This window comes from Neltuma alba, unplaced genomic scaffold (genome assembly GCF_004799145.2).
Source record: "Neltuma alba isolate B1F8T4 unplaced genomic scaffold, ASM479914v2 tig00006295_pilon, whole genome shotgun sequence".
Classification (NCBI taxonomy): Eukaryota; Viridiplantae; Streptophyta; class Magnoliopsida; order Fabales; family Fabaceae; genus Neltuma; species Neltuma alba.
Genome location: NW_021634413.1, coordinates 61,797 through 89,689, shown reverse-complemented (window position 1 = coordinate 89,689; position 27,893 = coordinate 61,797). Strand labels below are relative to the sequence as shown.

General features: G+C 36.9%; 2 protein-coding genes and 3 pseudogenes across 3 annotated transcripts; all 5 read right to left on the bottom strand.

Annotated features, from left to right (window-relative positions):
* Window positions 1-8: 8 nt before the first annotated feature.
* On the bottom strand, window positions 9-2,168 carry LOC114750033 (phosphatidylinositol/phosphatidylcholine transfer protein SFH12-like; the record flags this gene model as incomplete). The annotated part of the gene is given in 10 exon segments (XM_028938578.1): window positions 9-90; window positions 202-251; window positions 337-418; window positions 420-436; window positions 527-604; window positions 834-887; window positions 890-1,102; window positions 1,274-1,373; window positions 1,649-1,877; window positions 2,141-2,168. Coding segments are annotated over 10 exon segments (933 nt in total), but the record flags the coding sequence as incomplete, so codon positions are not given.
* Window positions 2,169-3,587: 1,419 nt separating this feature from the next.
* LOC114750039 (AAA-ATPase At5g17760-like) lies at window positions 3,588-12,320 on the bottom strand. Of its 2 annotated transcripts, XM_028938585.1 has the most exons (3): window positions 12,301-12,320; window positions 5,110-6,067; window positions 3,588-4,418 (listed from the first exon to the last, which is right to left on the bottom strand). In XM_028938585.1, the coding sequence occupies exons 2-3, from the start codon at window positions 6,058-6,060 to the stop codon at window positions 3,906-3,908; spliced, it is 1,464 nt and encodes a 487-aa protein (XP_028794418.1). In that variant the 5' UTR covers window positions 6,061-6,067; window positions 12,301-12,320; the 3' UTR covers window positions 3,588-3,905. The 2 variants fall into 2 exon arrangements, with proteins under 2 accessions (XP_028794418.1, XP_028794417.1); XM_028938584.1 differs by lacking the exon at window positions 12,301-12,320 and having other exon boundaries at window positions 5,110-6,188.
* A 407-nt stretch (window positions 12,321-12,727) lies between these two features.
* Window positions 12,728-26,911, bottom strand: LOC114750036 (protein HYPER-SENSITIVITY-RELATED 4-like; annotated as a pseudogene).
* LOC114750035 (protein HYPER-SENSITIVITY-RELATED 4-like) lies at window positions 17,054-26,863 on the bottom strand (annotated as a pseudogene).
* LOC114750025 (protein HYPER-SENSITIVITY-RELATED 4-like) lies at window positions 20,506-21,606 on the bottom strand (annotated as a pseudogene).
* Window positions 26,912-27,893: the final 982 nt, after the last annotated feature.

Below are 27,893 nucleotides of genomic sequence, written 5' to 3'. Positions count from 1 at the left end.
TCTGGATCTTTCCACGGGCCCTTATCAGAACTCATACAGCCTCCTTCGTCAGCACACGCACAAGTGCCCCCTAAGAACTCTGGCAACTCACTGGAAACCAAGCGCTAGAGTAAAAATTTGAGAAATAACGAAAATAGGCATCAAAAACTGTGCAATAAGGAGAAAATTACTGCTTAACACTTAACTTGTTCATGAGCTTACCTGGCATCAATTATTTCAAGCAATTTGCTCTGGAACTTGTTGCCAAGAACCTGATTAATTACAATTTTCAAATGAGTATTTATTTATTTACTTGCCTGAAAAACCTATCAGATTTTGAACAAAGTGTATGCTCACATTGATTTTTGCTGTGGTCTTAGGATCAAGGAATGACTTCACGGTGTTCCACAACATTCTGAATCCGGAACCTGCATTGATGAAACATGCGATTCAAGGTCTGCAGTGAAGCAACCAATTCGATGATATTATGATACATTCAGATATCATTATGTGGCAAATATCTAGATGGAAAAGAGGGTAAGCCTACCTCCGGATAATTGTCACCATCAATCTTCTGAAGGCGAGTAACGAGTTCCCTAGCAGCTTTACTGAAGTTCTTAAGCCCCTGCATGTTAATGCATGATTGTAAATTTTACAATTTTGTTTCCCTTTTTTAAAGTTCTCTTTCTCATGGAAACGAGAATTCATTTTGTCAACCAAAGAGTATCTTAGCATGCTGCCAAAAAATGGTGAAATAAATAAACATAGACGTTTTATCATATATTGCTGATTTATGATCAATTGTGAAAATTGCTTCAATGATGTCATATACTTAGATTATTTCTCATGCATACCACTCCTTGCACATCTAAAATGGTTGTACTTTGATCAATGTGCTTCTTTGCAATCAAATCGAACAAGCAGGGAACTTTATATCAAATGTCTTCTCAAACTCCTGTACGTGGTACTTGACGTAGCGATCCATAGTTGTAACTTGCATCAGCTTAGTGGCATCTACTTGACCCAGTCTCTCAATGTACACAGGTCTTCCATCTTTGTCTATTCCATGATGTCCATGAGGATAATGTTTCATGACTTCATCGTGTTCTTTGAAATCAAAATCCTGGTTAAAAGGATTTCCACACAATATGAATTAAGACTCAGTAAGAAGTGCAGGGTACATACATTCTGCATACAATAAGGTTGGTAAGAAAGCAAGGAGGTTGATGATGTGTGACTATTTGAAATCTTAATTATTCTCATTAAGCCTCAGCAAATGTTGGTGTGAAAATACCTCCACGATTGTGTCAGCACCAAACTCCTTCCTCCAATTGATCATGTCAGACCACATTTGCTTTGATTTATCAATTTCAAATTTCCTGGCCTTAAGGAATCTGTACAGCGAAGTACAAGTACATAACTAGATTAAGTATACATATTCTGGAGAGTCAAGGAGGGCGTGGATGCTACTTTGCGGCAATTAAATGGCATATATGAATAACTCAACTCTTAAGATATGTTTTATCTGACACCATTTACTTACAGGGAACGTTTTGGAAAGAAAAAAAATCGAGTTCTTATTATTATTAGCGCAAAGGTATGCATACTTGCTACCATTAACAAAATTGGAAACATGCATGAAAAATTCAAGTCAGAGAAAGAGAGTAACCTGAGCATCATATGATAATCATCGTGCTTTGCAGGGAGTAGTTCATCCAATATAAGAGCTTGACGAAATTCTTCAACAGCTTTCAGCTCTTCAGCATCATGGACATCCTCTATTTCCACAGACATGACCTTGCTACTTCGCTTGCCCTTTCTAGTCAACGAATTCCTGAGCATGCTCGAGGCACTCATGACTCTCTTCTTGAAAGACCCAGGATCAGAATTTTCAAAAGCTACAAGCATAACAATATGATTATAATCTACCATGAGGGATCGACCAGTTCTCAAAATGATTGCCGAGTGCCGATAACATACCAAGGGGAAAAAATTAATTGTGAATGCAATGAGCAGCACTTTCTGCAATGCACGATGAAAACACAATTCCCAAATGATAGAGTTTCTAAAGGGCAGGTACATTTCTGCTCTTGTAATTCTGCACACAGTACATTTTTTACAAGCTAAGCTGCGGTACCAGATGCCTCCTTGATTACTTTACCTGATTTGGGAGACAGAGTTCCAGACATTACGTCGCGCAAATAGATCGCTTCCGCTCTGCTGGCTTTACGGGAGGGCAGAAGAACAAAGAACAAGCACTCATATCATACATGGCGGAAACAAAGCGCCTCACATTCTCCGCTGCAATCCCGCCAATAATCCATCAACACACAATATTCTCAGAGCTTCCGAGAACATATCATAAACACACAGTTTTAGGGGCCAACAACTACAGAATCAACATATATTTTTTTAATATATTGATAAGCACCCAAAATTTACAAAACTCCTACGAGTTAAAAAAAAAAAAAAAAAAGGACAGAACTCTTTAAAATCACTCTCATGTCCCCATAACAACCAAATTAACGCCCGCTGAGGTGTACTTTCAGAAGCAGAATTTAGGAATTTTAAAAAAGGAATGAAAGAAATGGTCCGGATTCGTCAATGGGTTGATGTTATTGACAGAGTAAACGGGAAGTAGCAGAGAAATGAAGAATGTACCTCTTGCAAGCGAAGAAAAGCAGAGAGAGGTACTTATATTTGTGAAATGAGAAAATGACGGGGAAAGAGAGTGAGACGCCCAGGAGGGGCAATAAGAAAAAGAGTGAGCGAGGAGAAATGCAAAATGGGAAGAAAGAGAGAAAGGGAAGGAGTTTCCGGTGAGAAAACAAATGAAGATGTTGACGAAGTCTCAGCATGGCTCCGCATTCTGTAATTTGCTAATTCGAGAATAACAGGGGGAGGGGGAGAGAGAGAAGGTAGCAGTGGCGTAGCCGAAACGTGAGGCTATTTCGTTCACAGCTCTGCCCTTCCCAGTTTCCCGGCAACATATTCACTGCTTGTCCGTCTGTGTTGTTCAGGCCACGTGGAACGTTCTTCGACAAAAATTACTAGGACGTTTGTTCCATTAGGAAGTTTGTTCTGCCCGTGCCATGCGAACCTCAGCCCGTGGTCAAAAGTAAAAACTTTCCCATGTGTGTCAATAATATGACGATTATGTTGGACATGTACTCATCTGGCGATGATTTGACGCATATTATCGTTCATTAAATGAATCATCTTCTGAAATATTCTACACATGATTTATGTGGTAAAATTGTGAACTTACATGAGGCCATTACGAGAATAGGAAACTTCGGCCCTTGATTAATTACTAGTGGGTTTTAGGCCATGAACCAACTCGAAGCATCCTAGTGCAACACACTGTTGGGATACGTTCGCATCAAATTTATGTGGATCCTGATGAGTTCCAAGCCACGAGTTTTGCATGTGGATCTTGGAATTCTCCTGATGATATATTATTACTATTTACCAGTTTGCAGCACTGGTGGCTGAAACCCTTTCATATATTACGTCAACCCTCTCAGCCTACTCCAGCTTTGCTTCAGTATGCTCATCCGTTTGAGGAAACCGGCCGGTACGAGGCGCAGATGTATGAGATTATCAGATTGCAAACAGAACTTCATTGGGGTTAAGCAGCACAGCCCAGAAGGTCCAAAAGGTCGATTGTGCGACTCTGTTTGGACGACCATACAAGGAAGAGCAGGGATCTACATCTATAGACATTTAAAAAGAAAAAAAGGTAGCGAGGACCTGACCCGTTCTAATTACTCTAACCAGTAAATAACCACTTTTTTGTTGTGACCATAACAGTATATGGATAGTACATGATATAAAGCTTAAACACGGGTGTGAAAAAAAGGAAGCGGACACCTAAAACACCAATTTTATTCTTGGATATTTGCCTCCCATCATCTGCTGGCCGTTTACAAGCTGGTTCCTCTTCTTGTCCTTCTTGGCGTACTCCCACTATTCTTCTTGCGGAGCCCCACAGTTCTGCCCTGCTTGCAGTCAACTCTTCTCCTTTTGGTTTCTGGAATCAAAGCTTTCTCTGGGCTATCATTCTCAGACACGTCGCCTTCCATCTTCTTCCGCTTAAGCAGCCCCACGAACCCTTCGAGCGCGTCTCTAGCGTCTTCACTCTTCATGAGCTCCTCTGCCACTTGAGCAGGGGTTACTTGCGTGTCGTCTATGAGCCCTTCTATTTCTGCAAACAGATTCTGATGCTGCTCACTGGAAATTCCCAAGTAATTCGAGGCCAGAAGCTGGAAGCCCTGGAAGGAACAGTAGGACATGTGAATGTGCATGTCCATTCTTCCTGGGCGTAACAGGGCTGGGTCTAATCTTTCCTTGTGGTTGGTGGTGAATATTATGATCCTCTCGTCTCCACAGCTTGACCAGAGCCCATCTATGAAGTTCAGTAACCCAGACAAAGTCAACTGTACAACCAACACACAAGAATACTACGTTGTCAACACATCTAAATTTTAAAGCAGTGATAATGGTGTGTGTTCTTTTGGTGAGTGAAGTATTTTAATATTTCAGGGGAAAACAACAATTCAATATGTTGGAAGAGCATCGTCACATTTGATGCTTTACACGATGGACGATTCTTTTTGTGGCGTCCACCATCCTATAACAACAACCCTCGAACTAAAACTCCTATTCATTCTCTCTCAATAAGAGGAAACAATGATAGCGAAAGGACGCCTGTTGCACGGTGATGCTACATGTGGTTATCGCTTTTCGTACAGTTGAATCAATTGGCGCATACTACTAGTTAAAACCTAAATCTTCTCACCCTCATTATGTGTTTGTACTAAACTTCACCGGGCCCCCACAAACAACCCTACGTGTTTGATGTCTCCACTTGCCGGAGGAAGAGGGGGAAAAAATAAGGTTTGCTCATAAATGGCTCTAAAGAGGTTAGTAAAGGGGTGCAAGCTTTCAAAATCAGAAGCCCTCATGTGGATGTGCCTGGGTTTTGTTGGGCTTTGGAAGGAAAAAAAAAAGGGGAAACATTTCAGGCCAAGAATTCTTTACCCCTTCGTCGACTCTACTCTAAACAACCCGTAATTAAAGAAAGTTCAGGCTCTGGAGGTCCGTGGTAATTCGGTACTAAAAACTAACCTTCTTCTGCGCGTCAGCTTGCTTACGTTCTTCTACATGGCGGCGCTCCGGCAGATCCACGGTACAATCAATGTCTTCGATCACTAGAATGGACCTATTAGCAGTAGCCAGAAGCAGCTTTCTGAGGTCCGAATCTCTGGCGATATTCTCAAGTTGAAGGTCATAGATATCAAACTTCAAGTAATTAGCCATTGCTGCAACCAAGCTTGATTTTCCAGTGCCCGGAGGCCCATAGAGCAAGTACCCTCGTTTCCATGCCCTCCCAACTTTCTTGTAAAAGTCCTTCCTCTTGATGAACCTATTCAGATCCTCTATGACAGCGTTCTTCAGCTCTGTCTTCATAGCCAGAGTCTCAAAGGTCGATGGGTGTTCGAGATTGACAGAATCCCACTTGACCGACGAGCAGCAGGTGTTTAAGGTATGCATCTTCAACATCCTTTCCTCGTCTTTCATGGCCTTGGCTTTCTCGAGGACGAACGGAATATAAGAATTTAACACCATCTCCTTGTGCTTTCTGTGGAAACTCAACTCGAAGTATCGCCTAACTGAGATGCCGTTGAAATCATTCTGGTTGTTCCCTGACTCTGAACAGAATGTCCATCTGAGCTGAACCCCATTATAACAATCCACCAGCTTCTCATCCTTCTCCAGCCGAATCTTCAAGGTCTTCTCCTTTTGGGTCTTGCTAATCCTGAGCCTCTCGTTTTCGGGACTGACTCTGGCCGATAAGTAAACTTCTGCAGCATCGTACACTTGGTTGCGAGAAATCCCGCTGTTTTCATCGATGACGAGAGTGAGAGAAGGGGAGTAAGGCTTGACGAAATAGCGAAAAGCTCTGAGGAGATAACCTCGAAGAGGATGAGGTATGAGGTCATTGGCCATGGAACGAAACAGCATGACAGAGGCAGTCATGGAGGCATAAGCCGAGAAAACAGAGGACGGAGAAGGCATGTCTCTGGCGGAAAACATGATGGCGGCAAAATAGTACAGAAAACAGAGACTGAGAGAGGAGGAGGAGGAGATGAGAGGGAGAATTACAATCGGAGTTTCGCTTTCGCATAACATTAATAAAATGTGTGAAACTGTTATTTATTGTCGTCCATGGGTGAGTGGGAATCCTACTAGGCGGCTGGGTTGTTCCCTTTTTTTCCGCGGGTAGGTTGAAGCGGGACGCAGTGCGCGGATCGTCCTTCTATTTTATCTAACTGTTCAATAATAATTATTGTTATTATTATTATTTTTGGATGATTCGTATTATTTCAGATATTCAAGTGAGATATTATTATTGCTATGTTATATATTTTAGAAATATTAAGGGCTTGTCTCTGTTTAGCATCAAAAAATATAAGTTTCAAAATTATTTCTAGATGTTATGAACAGTAGAGAAATTGTTTTCTGTTATAATTATAAAAAATTGAATTATTATCTAGTTTTTTTTTAATATCTTCTTTATCTACATTATTTTTTTATTTATCATACTTGATTATTTTCAAAAGTTACATGTGATAGCTTTTCAAAACAAAAATGTTTAAATTGAAACAGACTAATCCTAAACTTGTTCATGAGAATGAATTTGAAACAAAACACATTTGAAGGAACATAAAACTTTCGGCCTATCATTTTTTTTCTTTATTGTGTTTTGATTATGAAACTCATTTAAATAAAAGAACAAATTAGCATTAATGCTTTTGAGAGAATTAGAGAACAAGAGTCAAGAGAGCTAATTAAATAATAAATTACGTGATCAGCATTGATCTTCTAATTGTTAACTGACAGGCAAGCAAGTAATTATCATATAATAAATGAGAGACATAACATATTGATCTGTGGTGGCCACATAAAAGTGTTTTTAAGAAAAAGTAATTTACTCATTAAAAAGATTGAAACAAAACTTGAAATACAACACAAAACTTTCGGCCTGCCTTTTTTTTTTCCTTTCTTAATAGTGTTTTGATTATGAAACTTATTTAAATAAAAGAACAAATTAGCTTTAATGCTTTTGAGAGAATTAGAGAACTAGGGTCAATAAAGCTAACTAAACGATAAATTGCGTAATTAGCATGAATTTTCTAATTATTATTAATCGAGAGCCAAGCAAACAATCATCATACAATAAATGAGACTATAAGAGACCGACTATGACAGAAATAACATATTGATACGTGGTAGTCACATTCACGATCACTTATTCCTCATCTTAATCACAAGGTTTTCTGACTTTTTCCTCTTTTCTTTTTACGCTTTCTCTGCCCCATCTTTATTGCAGGACATGTAGAATAATATTTCATTAGATTCGATAAATATAGTTGGTAAAGAGAAAAAAATACAGAGTAGATAGTCACATTAATTATTAGAATGAGTAAGGGTGGAAAAAAGGCATCCGATATCAACGACGATCACAAGCCAAATCCCACGGCCCGGCAAGATCAATGATTAATTTTTTTCCTGCATGAAGAACTGTGCTAATCATTCTCTTATTGATCTTGGATTGTAGATCTCTGGATGGTTGTGAATCACAGCAGAAGAACAAAAAACGCTTCCTTTTTTGCTACAAATGGTAACATGTGGCGTGCACAAAAGTTGCGCCTCAATTCGACAGTAGCACAAAACAAAGTGGAGTCTGATTGATGCACTTAGTGAGAGAGAGAGAGAGAGAGAGAGAGAGCAGTGCATTCGATTATTGTGTTCCTTTTACTGTACATGGGATTGGCTTCGGTACCAACGAATGAAACGCAATTCAATTTCCAAATGGTTGGGCGACACATACATGTGTGCCGGTGGACGCATACATATACATATACACATATACATATACATATATTCTTCTGATCCACATATTCTGCTTTCTGCCCCTTGCCATTCTCTTCATATCTCCCTCTTCCGGCTTTTTTACCAATATACGATAAACAGTAAAATTATATACCAAAATACTACACTTTTGAAACTATTTGCTAATATACTGCATTTAAAATCATTATTGAGAAGAACGATTTTAAAATTACACACAAGTCGTTCTTGGCATGAATGATTTCAAAAATCATTCACGCCAAGAACGATTTTACTTTTTCCTATTCACTCTTTCACATACGAATCTCTGTCAATTTTACATGTAAAAATAAGAATCCTTGACAATGCTCCCATGAGGCTGCAACGTCTATGTTGGATGAAAATTTCAAAATCCCAATTTTTTTAATTTTTTAAATAGAGCTTGATGAAATTTTTTGTCATTTTCTCTTCTTTTTATTTTTCTCATACCAAACAATACGTAACAAAAAAAATTATGCTTTGATTGTAAATTTTAAATTGTAGCAATTAAGTTGCATGACTAAATTATTATTATTATTATTATTTTGGTCACAGGCATAGAACGATTTTAAGTACAGATAAATGCCACACAAGCTTTCATGCACATCAAGGATAGATTATGAAGAAATCATTCAGCAGATAAATGACTTTAAAAATTATTCACCTAAAGAACGATTTTAAGTGTAGCATGTTAGTAAATACTTTTAAAAGTGCAGCATATTAGTATATAATTTTACTCTTTGTAGTATTTTGGTAAAAAAAGCCAGTCGTGTGGCATTTGTTCGGTTTGACGAGAAATCAAGTATTGGGCATGCACTTTTTATGCCTGTGACCAAAATAATAATAATAATAATAATTTAGTCATGCAACTTAATTGCTACAATTAAAAATTTACAATCAAAGCACAATTTTTTTTGTTATGTATTATTTGGTATGAGAAAAATAAAAAGAAGAGAAAATGACAGAAAATTTCATCAAACTCTATTTAAAAAATTTTAAAAATTGGGATTTTGAAATTTTCATCCAATATAGATGTTGTAGCCTTATGGGAGCATTGTCAAGGATTCTTATTTTTGCATCTAAAATTGGCAGAGATTCGTATGTGAGAGAGTAAACAGGAAAAAGTAAAATCGTTCTTGGCGTGAACGATTTCAAAAATCGTTCACGTCAAGAACGACTTGTGTGTAATTTTAAAATCGTTCTCACTAAGAATAATTTTAAATGTAATATATTAGTAAATAGTTTTAAAAGTGTAGTATTTTGATATATAGTTTGATTGTTTAGTATATTGGTAAAAAAGCCCCCTCTCGCACTCGATTTCTTCCTATCTTTACAGATTCTCTTTCCTAGTGAAGTCCAGTCTGATTTTGTGCAAATGGGTGTGTGCCGTGCGTGATGGTCAATTCTTTCTCAAAAGCCGGGTCTTCGAAAGTCTCCGCCAACCACACGTGAAAGTGAAAGCTACACCTACGTGTTTAGTAATTCTTCGCTTCCCAAGCACGGAAATGAAGAAATTATTAATCAACAGCACCTACCTCTTTGGCACTTGGCATCTCCTTTTTGCATTTGGATATTATTTTTGGGTATCGCACGTGTCATTCAAATACCGATCGACTCACAAAACAAGCACAAAGAAGGGTTGATATCCTCTCATAATCTTTTTTTTCCCCTTTTTAGTATCTCATCTTTACTGTTTAATTAAATAATAAATAGTTCAGATTTTATATTTATAAAACTATTATTATAACATTATATAAATAGAACAGAAAAATTAGATATTTGTTTTTTAAAATATTAAATCTGAATTATTTATTATTTGATTTATCAGTTGAGATGAGATAAAAAAAGAAGAAGAAGTATCTGAAACAACCCAAATCCCACGCGGAAAGGGAGAAGGGGAGAAAGAGAGAAAAGAGTAAACTGAAATTGAGCAAAATTAGTGGTATCGTGATATATAGGGTCAGCTGTTTGATTTCAAAATGATATCTTGACGCTTTCCCGTTTGGGATTCATTAAGCCAAGCACAGAATAGGGCGGAGTGTGGCTGGCTTTTTGGTCCTCGTGTGTAGTAATTCCCCGATGCGCCTCAGGATATTCATTCCGTGATCCCATTTAACTTTCCGAAGCCAGACCCAACCCTGACTGTATTTTCCGCGCAAGTCATCCCCTCCTCAAAAGAAGACTGATTGATTCATGGATAGAAATCCAAAAAGAACGAAACTGATGTTCCTTCGCTTTGTGTAGTTTTGACGGTGCCGGAAAAGAAAAGTATCTCTGAAAGGCTTTTTACCAAAATATAATAAACAGTAAAACTACATGTCAATATGCTGCACTTTTAAAAGTATTTACTAATATACTGTATTTAAAATCGTTCTTGACAAGAACGATTTTCAAATTACACACAAGTCGTTCTTGGTGTGAACGATTTCAGTTTTTAATTTTTTTTTAAAATCGAAAAGTGAAATCGTTCTTGGTATGAATGATTTCACTTTTTCTCCCCTGTTCAGGAGAATCTCTGCCAATTTTACATGCAAAAATAAGAATCTCTGACAATGCTCTCATGAGGCTACAATATCTATGGCTTTATATATATTACATGTGAATTACTTCATTTGAGACTTATATTGGATTAAAATTTGAATACTCCAATTTTTTAATTTTTTAAATAGAGCTTGATGAAATTTCCTATCATTTTCTCTTCTTTTTATTTTTCTCATACTAACAGTACGTAACAAAAAAAGTTATGCTTTGATTGTAAATTTTTAATTGTAGCGATTAAGCTGTAGGATTAAATTATTCTTATTATTATTATTTTGGTCACATGCATAAAAAGCCCATGCCCCACAACAAGCTTTTTTACCAAAATACTACAAACAGTAAAATTATATACCAATATACTGTACTTTTAAAATTATTTACTAATATGATACACTTAAAATCGTTTTTCAGGTGAATAGTTTTCAAAGTCACTTATCTGGTAAACGACTTCTTTATAATCTGTCCTTGATGTGTGTGAGGTGAATGAAAATCATTCTTCTGGTGAACGACTTTAAACTTAATATATACCACATATTTGATATTTAGGGTGTGTATATAATTATTTTTCAATTTTATCTTACCAAATTTAAACTTCTCGTGTAGTATACTTTCATAAGAAAAAATAATAATCATGTACTAAAAAAAAATGAAGCTTATATCAAAATCTTAACATCTTAAAATAATATAACAGATGGTAGTTTTACTGTTAAAATAAGAGGCACTAGCTTAGAAATAGTACAAATATTCTAGATTGTTAAACCCACCACTCACCTCCTAAAATTTAGAATAATGAAATATTAACTCATTAAGGATAGTATGGATGAAAAATTAAATTGTATACCACAACTGTAAATTTTTTAAAAGAAAAAAATAGAAGAGAAATAGCATATTCATAGCAGTAGCAAAAAAGCTTGTCTTGTTTGGAAGCAAGAGGAAAAAAATAACAATGCAAGAGAATAAAGAAAATGAAACAAGTGAAAAGAAGAAGAAGAGAGAACTTGGATTTGAAGAAGAAGAAGAAGAGAGCAAGACATGAAGTAATTCATATGTAATATATATAAGCCACAGATGCTGTAGCATCACAGGAGCAATGGGATTCTTACATGCATTGTCAGAGATTCTTATTCTTGCATACATAATTGGTCTTCACGCATTGGGCAAAGATTCTCTCGCATGGTAATGAATAGGAAAAAGTAAAATCGTTTACGTCAAGAACGACTTATGTGTCATTTGAAAATCGTTCTTGTCAAGAATGATTTTAAGTGCACCATATTGATAAATACTTTTAAAAATACAGTATATTAGTATATGGTTTTACTGATTATCGTATTTGGTAAAAAAGCCACCTCTGAAAAGCTTGAGTTCGAGCACTACCGGCCCCCAGAGTTCAAACCTCCTGCTTCATTATTTGATGCCGAATCAAAATTTTTGGCAAGGACATGTCATAAGTTGACACCTCTAACCCACTTTTTCTTTCCATATAAAATGGGGGGAAAACAACAGGAAACAACTAATATTGAGTACGAATTTATGCATAGGCTTTAGCTTTGCCTAATCAAACGAGTCGGTCGAGTCCCCGTGCAGGAGGCCATGGACAAACCAAAACAATACTTTTGTGACTCGAATAGCATAGCGCCATCAAATGGCCCACGAAGAGCAGCTTTCGGCGTCCCAAATATTAAAGGCTCGAGGAAAGCTGGCTTGCATTCACTTTAATATGGGCTGTGGTTTCCTACTCAAACGTGACCTAATTAACTCGATTGTTTGGATTCCATCGTCGTCGTGTCGAATCCACACAAATTCCGCATTAAAAGGGAAAGCAAAGGAAACTCGGGAATTATTTAACGTTATTCTGTCTTTTTGCTGCCAACATGAACGGTGCTTGCTTAAGGATGTGTAGATTGCGCTATCAAGAGTTTTAAATTTTTTTAAGAAAAGGAAACAAAACAGAGATGATCCTCTTTGTCTTGGGCAATCAAATTTCGTTTCGTCTCCCTATGGTTTTCATTTTCTCTTGACTTCACAGAATATTTAAGTGTTAATGATGGCTAATGGGTAGGGCCCAGCCTTTTCTTCTAAACGTCTCTATTAAGCGTACCATTTCAGTTTCTTTGGAGGCTACAGAGGAAGAATCACTTGGTTTCGCTTTCATTTTGACAATGACTTAGAACACACAAATCCTTGCCCGAAACAAGAACCAAGAATTTACCATCCAGCCTAATAAATCAGCACAACATGCTCATGCAGAAAGAGGAAAAGAAATACAACTTTGAAGGCATCTGAACTTTTATAGAATTTTACTTATCCTCTGACAAGATATATAAGACGCTAGTCCCCTTTGATACAGGGAAAATCCAGTTTGATTTACGGCAGAATCCGAAAAATAGCCTCCAAAAGTCACAATTGTCCTTTTTCCCTAGGCCATCAATCATCATGCCTTCAATGAGTTCGATCGGCTGTTAAAACATACAATGGTCCCGTCCCTCCATTAAAAATAAGTCCAGGAAAGGAATCTAAGAAGCCCAAAAGGAGATGCACACTCCTTAGAAAAAAAAAAAGGGTCCAAATCATGCTACTGCTCAACCTTATTTGGCCCTTCTCGATCTAAAATACAAGCTTATAGTTAAACTGCTTGCTCAACTACTACATCACTCTCGTTTTGCTCGTCATCCGCTGGTTTGTCGTCATCATCACCTGGCTGCTTTTCTTTATCACGAGACAGAAGCTCTGTTTCCCTCCTTTTGGCCTCAAGCTCTTCATTCTGGATCTTTTTCTGTGCAAGAAAGTGCAGAAGGTCTTGAAGAGTAGAGTGATAATCACTACTCTTCATCTTCAAAAGCTGCTCAGCCACTTCGGCAGGAGTGACGTGGGTGACAAGGACTGCTTCTTCAATTTGTGGGAAGAGAGGGTGTTGTTTAAGTTGAAGGTAATTAGAAGCAAGCTGCCTAAACATAGAGGGAGTGCAATATGACATGTGGATGTGAACATCCATACGACCGGGACGCAGCAATGCCAGGTCAAGCTTCTCTTTGTGGTTGGTTGTAAAAACTATAATCCTTTCGTCCCCACAGGTTGACCACAAACCATCAATGAAGTTCAATAGCCCCGACAATGTCACCTGCTATGTTTAAAATACACACACATATATGAATATGTCAATATAATGAACAAGAGTGTTATTACAGTATCATTAGTTTAATACAATGAACCTTAGCATAGGGAGTTGGGTTAAATTATTTTTAAAAAGTAAAAATAGAGACTCTTGTTGAACTCAATGACAGATCTCAAAGTGCAAGTCCTGATTTTCTACATATCGGTGCTTTTAACTTTTAAGCTGATGAAAGCTTAATTATCTTCCTTTCCCTTACACTCTACTTCCCTTTCCATCTCAACTATAAAAATTTGAATGCTTAAAATTTAATATTTTATAGTTATTAATAAAGTGTTAAACTATTAAAATAAATAAATAAGTTCAAACCGTTAAAATTTGGATCGCTTACATTTTAGTGCAACGATGTTAAAAGAAGGAATTGGAAGAAAAGTTGACAGAATCCATGGGAATGAAACTACAGAAGTTGGCTGACGTATATAAACCAAATTGTAAATAAAATGATAGTAAATTATTAAATAACCTGTGGTTGTGAGGATCCACATCCGGAAGCGGTCATTGATTTTGCCATGCGATCCTGAAATTCAACGGTGCAGTCAATGTCTTCTACAACGAGAATAGACCTATTCGCCATAGCAACCAGTAACCGTCGGAGCTCCGAGTTGCATCGTAGTTCCGTCAGCTCCAAATCGTATATGTCAAAATGTAAGTAATTCGCCATTGCCGCAATGAAGCTCGATTTTCCCGTTCCAGGTGGGCCATACAGTAAATACCCTCTCTTCCATGCCTTACCCACGTTCTTGTAATACTCTTTTCTCCTCACAAACCTCTCCAGATCCTCCATCACGAATCTCTTGATGTCCGGGTCTAATGCCAGCGTCTCAAATGTCGCCGGATGGTCTAGATTCGTTGGTATCCACGCGTCGTTCAGATTTCCATACATGCCCTCATAGTCCACTGTAAAGATCCTCAAGACCTTCGCTGCTTGCTTCATTAATTTCGCTTCTTGCATAATGAAGGAAGGTACGACGTTAACACCAACTCTTGGTGCTTCTTGTGGAAACTCAGCTCCAATGATCGAATTTCCGACCGCAGCGTGGAATTCAGGTCTCTAGGATTGTGAAAACTCCTGGATTCAGCCTCTTTGCATATAAAGACCCATTTGAATTTGATGCCGTCGAACACGTCTTCGATGACCTCGTCACGTTCCATGGTGATTGCAAAGCCTTTGTCCACATCGGGCTTACTAACTTTGAGTCTGCGAGTGGAAGGAGAAATCTTTTTGCCCAAATAAATGTGTGCCGCATCGTAGATCTGGTTGCCAACGAGACCGTCAAACTCATCGATTACCATGGTGAGTTGGTTAGAGAAGCGATGGAAGATTCCACGGATGCTGCCGAAGAAATAGTCCTGAATCTCCCAGGGCAAGAGGTCTCGAGCCACTGATCGGACAAGCATTACGGTGGCGACGATGGAAGCGGCCGTTGAAACGAACATCTTGGCTGTGGCAAGATTGTTTTCAGCAGAAGAGGAAGAGAAGAAGGCCATTTCTGGGCTAATGGAAGCGAGTCGAGAAGAAGATCTTGGAATGAAGTCGGATACACGCAAGGGGTTGTGCTTGTTCAATAAGTACGCATGAGAATGTGGCCGATATTCATACGAAAGAACCGAGAAGAAGAAGAAATGTGGTGAGTGGTGACTTTGAAAATGGGAACGGAAACTCCACATCTCAGGAACCAGCCCGGGAATTTCCTGAGCCCGCGGCCTCGCTGACCTGACTAGACCCCAATTGACTTGATAGCCCCGCAATCACAAATTACCGTCCTGGGTCTCGTAACATTTGAGAAACTGCCCATTGGGATTAGAAGTGAGGATGGCTTCGTCTTTTAATTTTTCCTTGGCGTGCAAGTTGGTACATACATGCAGAATTCCAGGTTGTCTTGTCTATGTAGAACCTATTTTATGGAGGAAAAAAAAAAAACAATGGTACTGATATTATAAAAATTCTTATATAATTATTCATGATTCAAACAGTGAGGACTTTTTTTATTCGAGGACTTCCCAGTCCACAGTAGTTCCACACAGGTTCACTCATCCCAAGTCAACCAAGTGCTTGCTGCCCAAGCAAAAGCTAAATCGAAGTATTTTTGCCTATTTGTTATCCCAGACTGAATTCTCCACCCACATAAGTGCCAGGCAAACATTTCATTTTCATAATCCTAGTCAGACTTAATCTGTATAATAATATAGTTTTAGTTTTTATTCGTAATATGCACACATATCACTTATTGACAATATCACTCATATTTTTTGTTGGCAAAAAAAAAAATCAATTGTATTTTTAATGCCTACATTTTTTTTTTCGGACTAGAGGCTGAAGGGAAAACCACCTAACGCGGGTGGTATCCAAACAGCCCAAAGACCTACATTAAAAAAATATTTTTCTTACCTATCTTGTAACTCTATTGGATAAATATCTGTAGCATCAAAACTAAGCGCTAATTACTTATTTGTATTTTTTAATTTTATTTTCTCAAGAAATACTCAAATAAAAGTAATTATGTTATGCATATGCAATACAAAATACTTTATCTGGTCCTAAATATAATATTAGTTTATAGTAAAATTTTCATTACAAATTAAATCTTATATTTGAAATTGAAGATAATACTTAGATTATGTGATGAACCAACGATATTTGATTCTACTATTAGAAAATCTTGATTACTTTTTCACGACATTCATTCAAGAAAAACGCAAATTTAAGTATTTGAATTCTCTGCGCAGCAAACATTTGCTGCTCTTAATTTCAGCGAGGCCTAATTTTGTAAAACATCATAGGTTTATTTTGCGTTCACAATATATAACTAATGCATACATAACTCATTAAAGCATCAATTACGTTATTAATGCCAAAAAAATTTCTTATCTATTTTCGTAATTATTTATTATTTTTTTGATAAATATTTATGCTCATCATTAAAACTAAGAGCGAAGTACTTATTTAATTTTTTAAATTTATTCTGTCAAAATTATTTTCTACAGGTCGGATAAAAATTATTCTCCCCGGAGGAGTACTATATTTTTGCCTTTTGTGATATCACATCTTTTTTGTGACGTTGCTCAACCGATTCACAATCTCCTTTGCGTTCCTTAACACAAACCGAATCAATGCTGATCATTTTGATGAGTATGTTAAACTTATCAGATTTAGATGATCCATATCTTATTTAGATGATTTGGATCTGATTTTTTTTATTTGTTCAAAATAATTATTTTAACATATATAGAATCTAAAATAAAGATAATCTCTTAACTATTCTTTTTTCAAAAAATAATTTTTATTTAAAAATAATTAAAGATTTTAAATTTGAACTGTTTAAATTAAATATAAACGATTTAAATCTGGTAAGTTTAAGATATTTTCCAAGACGACGAGAATTGAAACTGATTCTGAGTTTACAAACTTACAGCCGATTTGGAAAACGAGCCTCCGTCCGTTCACCTGTCTTTGATCGGTTAAACAATACACGGTGCGCTCTCTCCCTTGGAAAGAAAATCCAGGAGAGGATGTCTCCGAGGCCCATGGGGTTTTTCAAAATAATCATAGAAAGCAAATTAGGGTCCACATTATGTCAGTGCGATTGATCTCATTGGAGCTAAGGCTACCCAGAGTCTAAAATATCATTCAAGCTGATCCACAGATAAAAGATTCCCCGAACTGCAGCACATGACTTTTTTTTGCTCATCATCCACTGGCTTGGCGTCATCATCACCCGGCTGCTTTTCTTTATCGTGAGATTCCTTCTTTTTGGCCTCAAGCTCTCCATTTTCCATCTTAAATTTGAATGATTGAGACATAATAGAGTATTGTGATGTTAATTTTTATGATGAGTATTGAAATTAGTTCAGCAAGAGTCAGGGTCTTTGATAAGTGATAATGGCTCCGCCTCTGCCTCGCCGTCTGTTGGGCGTGAAATTACACCCCCCACGGGTTTCAAAGCCGTCGTCATCAGGCAACTGATCTTCTTTATCAGGGGTGAAGTTCTGCTTCCCTCTTTTTGGCCTCAAGCTCTTCATTTTCTATCTTTTTCTGTGCCACAAAGTGCAAAAAGTCTCGAAGAGTTGAGTGATGATCATCACTCTTCATCTTCAAGAGCTGCTCAGCCACTTCAATGGATATATGAATATGTCAGTATACAAGGAATCCAGTTCAAATTATTAATATGTCAATAAGTATGATTCACTAAAAAAAAAGCACTTCTAAAAAAACATTTTACATATAAAATTATTTTTAAAATTATAATTTGGTTACCCAATAACCTCCTAGTCATAAACCAAATTGCAAATAGAAGGTGAAAAGGTGAACCTGTGGTTGTGAGGGTTCATATGCCGGAGCAGCCATTGATGATTTCGCAATGCGATCTTGGAATTCGACGGTGCAGTCAATGTCTTCCACAACGAGAATTGACCTATTCGCCATAGCAATCAGTAATCGTCGGAGATCCGAGTTGCATCGTACTTCAGTCAGTTCCAAATCATATATGTCAAAATGCAAGTAATTCGCCATTGCAGCGATCAAGCTCGATCTGCCCGTTCCAGGAGGGCCGTACAGTAAATACCCTCTCTTCCATGCCTTCCCCACCTTCTTGTAATACTCTTTTCTCTTCACAAACCTCTCCAGATCCTCCATTACGAATTTCTTCATGTCAGGGTCTAATGCCACCGTCTCAAATGTCGCCGGATGGTCTAGGTTTGTTGGCATCCATGCATCGTTCAGATTCCCATACATGCTCCTGTAATCCACTGTAAAGATCCTCAAGACCCTCGCTGATTGCTTAATCAATTTCGCTTCTTGCATAATGAAGGGAAGGTAAGACGTTAACACCAATTCCTTGTGCTTCTTGTGGAAACTCAGCTCCAATGATCGAATTTCCGATCGATACGTAGAATTCAAGTCTCCGGGATTGTGGAAACTTCTAGACTCAACCTCCTTGCATATGAAGACCCATTTGAATTTGACGCCATGGAACACGTCTTCGATGACCTCGTCACGTTCCACGGTGATCGCAAAGCCCTTTTCAACATCTGGCTTTGTAACTTTGAGTCTGCGAGTGAAAGGAGATATTTTTTTGCCCAGATAAACGTGTGCAGCGTCATAGATTTGGTTGCTGACGAGACCATCAAACTCATCGATTACTATGGTGAGTTGATCAGAGAAGCGATGGAGGATTCCACTGATAGTGCCCAAGAAATAGTCCTGAATTTCCCAAGGCAAGAGGTCTCGAGCCACCGGTCGGACAAGCATTGCTGTGGCGACGATGGAAGCGGCCGTTGAAACGAACGTCTTGGAGGTGGCAAGGCTGGTCTCAGCGGAGGAGGAAAAGAAGAACGCCATTTCTGGGCTAATGAAGCGAGCCGAGAGGAAGATCCTTGAATGGAGTTGGATACGCGGGAGGGGTTGTGCTTGTTAAGTAAGATATTCAAACGAAAGGACCGAGGAGAAGAAGAACATGGGAGTCAACGACCTTTGGGGGTTGAAACTTGGCCAGGCATGCTGTCTTCGGAAATGGGAATGGAATTTTGAATTGATGGCCACGCAGTCACAAAATTACCCTCCCTGTCTTCGTGACGTTTGAGAAATATTCCCCGTTAGAACTGAGGATGGTATCGTCTTTTACCTTTCCTTTGGCGTATAGGCTGGTGCATATATGCAGGAGACTCCCGGTTGTTTATAACTATAGAACCTCTATTTTTTTTTGCCTGATATAGAAGCTCAATATTTAAGCATATAGTGTAATATAAAAATTCTTACATAATTATTCGTGAGTCAAATATTGTGGGCGCTTTCTTTCATGACTTCATTGACTTGCCACCCCATTGGCCCACAGCAAAACCCAAGTTTAAGTATTTTTCATATAATTTTATTTTCTTGGTTGCTATTTTTTTTCCTGCCATCTTTTGGTCGCTAATTTATATTTATGAATGCACACGCATGACTTATTAATATACAATATCAACTATATTTTTAATTCCTTCATTGTTTTTAAAGTCATAATTTTCTTTCTATCTTGTAACTAAGGGCTAATTACTTATTTGGATTTTTTAATTTGTTTTCTCAAAAATATTTTTTATTACTCGGGTAAAACATATTTATATTATGCATATATAATATAAAATATTTAACTTGTAATGGCGGTAATCCCTAGAAAAACTACCAGCTATATTGTTTGATTCTGCTATTGGAAAAATCTGATTCCTGGTCAAAAAGAAAAAAGAAAAGGAAAAAGATGATTGATTTTTTTTCCCGTTACATTCATTCAAGCAAATAACAAAATTAACTATTTCGAGATTGAATTCTCTGCTTTTTGGTCCCAAAAAAAAGATTGAATTATCCGCGCACTTGCGCGACAAACATTTGCTGTTCTTGATTTTAGTGAGACTTAATTTTGTAAAATATCATAATTTTATTTTTTTTATTCATTATATTGTCTAATGCATATTTTTTAAAATAGTTTTCTTATATATATATTTTCAACTATTGGTACCAAATTTTTGTTATTGATTTTTGCATAAAATTTTTTTTCACCATCAAAACTAAAAACTCATTGCTTATTTAAATTTTTTAAAAATTATTTTCTCAAAAAAAAATTTGGTCAGATAAAAATTATATATTTTTGCCTTTTGTAACAAAAAAAATAAGAGATATTTCTTCCGGTTCTAAATATAAGACTCATTTTATAATGTAAAAATAAGTTTTATATTTAGAATACTATTTTTTATCTGCTAACTAATAATAGAATGCAAATAAAGGTCCACACACCGCACACGTGCTAGTGATTGATCTTATTGGGCCTAAGTATGCCCACATTCTAAATTCAATGATGATCCATGGATAAACGGTTTGCTGAACTCTTTTGGACCAAAAAAAACGGTTTGCTGAACTACAGTGCATCACTTTCTTTCTTCTCGCCATCCGCTGGCCTGTCGTCATCATCACCCGCCTGCTTTTCTTTATCACGAGATTCTTTCTTTTTGGCCTCAAGCTCTTCATTTTCGATCTTTTTCTGTGCAAGAAAGTGCAAAAGCTCTTGAAGAGTAGAGTGATGATCAGTACTCTTCGTCTTTAAGAACTGCTTAGCCACTTCAACGAGAGTGATGTGGGTGGTAAGTATGGCTTCTTCAATTTGTGGGAAGAGAGAGTGATATTCAAGTTGAAGGTAATTAAAAGCAAGCTGTCTAAACACGGAGGGAGAGCAATATGACATGGGGATGTGAACGTCCATGCGAGCTGGACGCAGCAATACAGGGTCAAGTTTCTCCTTATGGTTGGTCGTGAACACTATAATCCTCTCATCTCCACAACTTGACCAGAGACCGTCAATGAAGTTCAGTAGTCCCGACAGTGTTACCTGTTAAGTCAATCACCCATATGATGAATATGTCAATGCAGTATACAAGCATGTCACTACAGTATAATTAGTTAATTACAAGGAATATTGGCATGGGGAGTTCAGATTATTAAAAAAGAAGTAAAAATAGATTCTCTCCCTGAATCTAAATTTCCTACAGGCCTTTAGAAGGAATCATATATCAATGAATTTGCATAGAAGTGGACCTGGTCATAAACCAAACTGCAGATTAAAGAGAACGGTGTATTAATGAATAACCTGTGGTTGTGGGGATTCAGATCCCGAAGTAGCCGTTGATTTTGCTAGGCGATCCTGGAATTCGATGGTGCAGTCAATGTCTTCCACAACGATAATGGACCTATTCGCCATTGCAATCAGTAAGCGTCAAAGCTTTGAGTTGCATCGTAGTTCCGTCAGCTCTAAATCATACATGTCAAAATGTAAGTAATTCACCATTGCAGCAATCAAGCTCGACTTCCCTGTTCCAGGTGGGCCATAGAGCAAATACGCTCTCTTCCATGCCTTCCCTACCTTCCTGTAATACTCTTTCCTACTCACAAACCTCTCCAGATCCTCCATCACAAATTTCTTCTCGTCCGGGTCCAATGCTAGTGTCTCAAATGTAGCCGGATAAGTTTATACTTATTCAATGATTGTTTTGAGAATTTTAAATTAAAATTTTAATTAAAAAATTTTTTTATTCAAAGACATAGAATGTTTTTACTGATTAAATTTAAGTTAAATAGTTTATTTGGGTTATTTAATATATTATTGAGGTCTTAATTGGTTTGAATATTGAATAAGTTAAATATCTATTGTTGAAATAATTTTTGAAGGCTTGAAAAATTATAAATTCAGAATTTTAATATAAAATATTTATATTTTGGCTAATAAAAATATATTTGTTTAAGTTATTAAATTTAAGTAGTCTTATACGAAAATTTTATTTTCAAAATAATATTGTATCTATTATAAATAGCTAGATCTGGGAGAGTTAATATATTTTTGTAATTTTAGTTTAGAGGGTAGCATTAAAATTTTAGAATAATTTTAAAATAGTTTTGTTATATGTTAATAAATATTTATGTGCAATTTTGTAGACTAATAAGAATTTTAGAGTAATCATTGTGTGAATATTTGTAAATTAAAGAGTAATAAACTAAGTATTCTTTCATGTTTATATGAATTGTGTATGATTATATTGTAGATTTATTAATTTTTATTATAACATATTGAAATATATGTACGTATTATGACTTTTCAAATAAATGTTTTAATGTTATTTTAATTTGTTAAAATTTATCGCTATTAATTATATTTCAGGGCCAACGAACGGAGCAAGGAAGAAGAAAATACTGGAATGGAGTTGGAGGGGAGAGCCGTGTTGCTTCTTAAATAAGCATGATAATGAACTTCAAGGAAAGGAACAAAGAGAAAAATACTGAAAGCAATGGCCATGTGGTAATCGGAAGTTGACGGAGTGTTCGCGTCATTTGAAAACAGCAAGGACGAAGGCTCTGTGACTGTAACTACTCCAATGAACCAGCCCAGGCATTTCCTTAGCCACCGACCTCATTGACCTGACCACGCCAGACGCAATTTAATTGATATTAATTAAATTCCTTGTTATTAGTGTCCTCATAAGGTAGCTGATAAGTTAAAGGAAACTACTATCGAGCTGCCATAAGACCAATCATGTTATATAATAGTGAATGTTGAGTTCTAAAAGAAAAATAATAACATAAACTTATGGTAGTAGAAATAATGATGTTGAGATTGATGTATGGTTATATAAGAAAAGATATTATTTGAAATGATAATATTAAAGGAAGAGTAAGCATAGCGCTTATGAAAGGAAAAATAATTAAATATCGTTTGAGATGATATGTACAGAGAAAATCACTGAAAGTGTCAGTAAAGAGTATTGATTAAACAACTTGGAGTCATTTCAAAAGACGAAGAAAAAACCAGAAAAAACTCTCAACGAGACCATTGAACAAATTTTTTTTGGCTAATAACTTATTTAAAGATTTGGTTATTAATAAAGTACAATAACATCAGTTGATAAAGCACAATAACATTATGCAATCCACGTGACTAATTTTATTTAGTTGAATATGACTTGTTTTGTTTGTTACTACTATCCTTCGCATTAAGTCATTTTTCGTTAACTTATGTTCCTACTCCCCTTTGCTTCCCTAATGAACTTATTCAGTAGTACTGGCGTGTTTCCGTTGTGTGAGATTATTCAATCAGATAAAGTTTGTAAGTTTGCTTTCAAATTCAGAGAAGCATCTATTCATGTTCCATCATCAAAGTTCTCTAATAATTGTTAAATGTGTGCTTCAATTCCTTCACGTTTTTAATTTCATTATCTTTTGTTTTTCTCTCTTTCTTCTTCTTCTTCTCTTCTTTTTTGTTTGGGTGCTCACACGTTATTGCTTTTTTTCCCTTTTTTACGAAAGACCAAACTTTATTAAAAGATAAACTGATTACACACATAAAACTCGACTCACGTACGACCAAGACCATATGAGTTTGGGTTAGAAACAAAACAGAAACATAACATGAACAACAGAAAGTGAAAACAAATCAAAAGATAGTGAATAAGAAAGAGAGATTTGATGGGGCAGATCCCCATAGGACCATGGTTGACGTCATGTGGCTCAAACAGCTCCAAGTGCGCAAAGAGCAGCTCTGATCGGTCTGATGAAGAAGCATCTTCATACCGAATCAGGTCAAAGGCTAATATCACCGGATCCCTCGCGGGATTTGAAAAGAACATCTAACCGCTGAAGCAGAAGATTTGATGAAGCACACAAGAAAGGAGAGAAAAGGAAGAACATGGCCCACACATTATTGTTTGGTTTCATATTATATAGAGATTTGTTCGTGGGAGAAACTTCGTGCTAACTTACACTTTTATGGAAAGTTGCATGCATGTACGTTTCCACGGAACATGGAAAAGAATAACTTTATCTCGGAAATTATCAAAATTCGTTTTCAACAGAGTTTCGAACGTAGCTTTAACCTCGACCAAAAAGATTCATTGCCATAATATGAATGACTACGCAACGGATACTTTTTTTTATAACATTACTTTACACATTATAAGAAATGCAGAAGATTCTTCTTTAGCTTCTCTCTTTACATTAAAGTAGTTATTTTTTCATATTCAGTTCGGGGGGCAAAACAATCATGTGCGGGTCAAAATAAATTTGAAATTTACAATGTGGATTAAAAAAGTAATTATAAAAAAAATCTCCTAGTAGGTTAATTAATGTCAGGTTCTAAAAAAATGACAATAAGATTAATGATCCCCACTTGTTATTAAATTTTTTTTAGTGATAATAGTCTTTACTTGAAATCTCATAATAATTTTTCCAAATAAATTTACTGCCTTAACTCGGAAATAGCATTCCAATTCCAACGTCATTGCATATAATTACCGACCCACACAAATTATGAATGCGGGGACGGAGCTAGCCTAAAAAAATTCTTCATTCAGTGCTCATCACAACGATGAGTACCGTGTGCTTATTATTGTAATGCAATATAAACCATTCAAAATCTAATATGGATTGTTTAAATTTAGAATTTTTAATATATATTTTTTGCAATGATAAATTTATTTTTTAAAGATATGTTAGTTATAATATTATAATTATTTTAAATGATGTATCTATTAGAACAAAAAGTTGATTAAAATATAAAAAAACTTAAATTTAATCTAAACCATTCAAAATCGATCTGGATAGTCTAAATTGTGATGAGCACTTCATGCTCATATTGTGATGAGCATGGAATGTGCTCTCAACCTTAAAAAGGCTGTGATTGGCAGGAATTAGTTCCAAGGCTTGCCTCAAGACCAGCACCATAATACTTGTCATTGTAGAAAAATTTAAATTATTCAAAATCAGTTTTAACGGTCTAGATTTACAATTTTTAGTTAATAATTTTTAAATAAAAATTTTATTTTTAAAAAACTTACAATTAAGATATTATATTTATTTTGGATTATGTACCTATTTTAAAAAATAAAAATGGTAAATATTAAATCTCGATCATTTATATTAAATTTTAGTGGCTGAGATATGATGAGTATTAATGAGCACTGGAATTGGTTGCGTGAGAGGCTGGGTCTTTGATGAGTAATAATGGCTCTGCCTTTGGCTCGTCGTCTATTGGGCGTGAAATTGTGCCGCCCCCCAAACTTCAAAGTCATCATCATCAGGCAACTGATCCTTTTCATCATGGGGGTGAAGTTTTGTTTCCCTCTTTTTGGTCTCAAGCTCTTCATTTTTTATCTTTTTCTGTGCCAGAAAGTGCAGAAGGTCTCAAAGAGGTGAGTGATGATCATCACTCTTCATCTTCAAGGGTTGTTTAGCCACTTCAGCAAGTGTGATGTGGGTGGCAAGGATGGCTTCTTCAATTTGTGGGAAGAGAGAGTGATGCTTAAGTTGAAGGTAATTAAAAACAAGCTGCCTAAACACGGAGGGAGAGCAATATGACATGTAGATGTGAACGTCCATGCGACCTGGACGCAGCAAGGCAGGTCAAGCTTCTCCTTGTGGTTGGTGGTGAACACTATAATCCTCTCGTCCCCACAACTTGACCACAGCTAGTCAATGAAGTTCAGTAACCCCGATAGTGTCACCTGTTAAGCCAATGACTTTGTTAAGAAGTCGAGCTCGTGATCCCAAGCTAAATTGTCAAGACTAAAGAGGAGGTTTATCAATGAGTAACCAGTGGTTGTGGTGATTCAGAGCCTGAAGCGGCTGTTGATTTTGCTTGGTGATCTTGGATTTCAACAGTGAAATCAATGTCTTCCACAACGAGAATGGACCTATTTGTCATGGCAATCAGATATAGTTGGAGCTCCGAGTTGCATCGTATTTCCTTTAGCTCCAAATCCTATATGTCAAACTGTAAGTAATTCGCCATTGCGGCGATCAAGCTCGATTTCCCTGTTCCAGGTTGTCCGTACAGAAAATACCCTCTCTTTCACGCCTTCCCTAACTTCCTGTAATACTCTTTCCCACTCACAAATCTCTCTAGATCCTACACAACGAATCTCTTGATGTCCAGGTCCAATGCCACCGTCTCAAACGTAGCTGGATGGTCCAGCTTCGTCGGTAGTCATGCCTCATTCAGATTCCCGTAAAGGTTCCCTGCCATGAAAATCCTCAGGGCCCTCGCTTCTTGCTTCTTCACTTTCGCTTCTCGCAGACTGGAGGGAAGGTACGACGTTAACACCAACTCCTTGTGCTTCTTGTGGAAACTCAGCTCCAATGATCGGACTTCCGATCGCAGCGTCGAGCTCAGGTCTCTCGCATTGTGGAAATTTCTGGACTCAACCTCCCTGCATATAAAGACCCAACTGAATTTGACACCATCGAACACGTCCACGATGGCCTCGTCGGGTTCCACGGTGATCGCGAAGCCCTTTTCAGCATCAGGCTTGCTAACTTTGACTCTGCGTGTGGATGGGGGGATTTTTTTGCCCAAATAAACGCGTGCGGCGTCGTAGATTTGGTTACTGGCAATACCATAGAATTCATCGATCACCATGGTGAGTTGAGAAGAGAAGTGACGGAAAATTCTAAGATACCGTTGAAGAAAATTTCTTGAATGTCCCAAGGCAAGAGGTCTCGAGCCACTGACCGGACAAACATTGCGGTGGCAACCACAGAGGCGGCTGTCGAAACGAACGTTTTGGCAGTGGCAAGGTTGGTTTCAGCGGAAGAGGATGAGGAGAAGGCCATTCCTGGGCTAATGAAGCGGCAGGAAAGAAAATATCGGAACGGAGTAGAATGCAGGGGAGGCGTTGTGGTTCTTCATTATGCAGGAGAGCGAGGGAGAATACTCAGAGAAAAGAAGCGACGAGACGAAGAAGAAGAATATGGGAAGGAATGACGAATTGGTGGTTGAAACCTGACGAAGAGTGGCGTCTTTGAAAATGGCAATGGAGTTGAAGAGTAAAACTCAAATCTCAAAAGCCAACCAGGAGCCATGGACCTGACCAGGCACACTTGAAGAGCGCCACAATCACAGAATCAAGATCCCCGGTAATGAAATATTTTATGGTTTCGTCTTTTACTCCCTTTGGGTTATTGATTGTTTCACAATTCAATTGTATTGCATGCTTAATTGGCTTATTCATTTGGTTTTATATCTGCAAAACTCCCACTTAAGTTGTTCAACTAAAACAAACGCTGGGGGAAAAAAAAAAAAAAAAAGAAGAAGAGCTAAATCTGATATGTTTCTATTGATCAAGGCTTTTCCTTCTTGTTTTTGGTCAGCACTTCAACCTTGATTACGACTTGTCAACGTACAAGTGTTTCTCTGTAGAAGCTTTTGAAAGTCGAGGATTCAAGATTGCTCGTGTTAGTTTTTTGCCCACAATGGAACGATTTTGTCCTTTTTTTGAATTTATGAAATCCAATTCCGATCCCTCGTCCTTTTCTAGAATGTATAAAATTCAATCTCATTTTAATTTGACTGATTCATTTGAGCTTTCGATTTTTTTAACCAAATTGATTATTTTTTCAGTTGATTTTTAGCTATAATAAATAAAAGGGCAGATGTGGATCAACACCATGATATTTTACTATGGTGCATCTAGTACTCTAATTTTATTTTTTAGTTATATTGAGAACCTTAATCTTTAGGGTGCTCAATGTACTATGAGTAAGATTAAAATGATAGATACACTAACAAAATAAGATCATATTACTGAATGCACCATAATAAACATTGGGGAGTTACATTTACCATATAAAAAATTAGAGGGCAGCATGGGCATGAAAAATTAGATCAAAATGTATGATTCACCTTTAGCCTAAATAAAATTATCATGAGAAATGCCTCTCTTTTTTTGCCTTTCCGCCGTGCGTGCTATATATTTCTTATTAGCGGCA

Bases quoted from the DNA above. Each gene is read 5' to 3' on its own strand.
- LOC114750039 (XM_028938584.1), bottom strand. From the start codon at position 6,174: ATGTTATGCGAAAGCGAAACTCCGATTGTAATTCTCCCTCTCATCTCC. The intron at 4,419-5,109 runs GTTAGTTTTTAG...TTGGTTGTACAG, and splicing joins AAGCTGACGCGCAGAAGAAG to TTGACTTTGTCTGGGTTACT.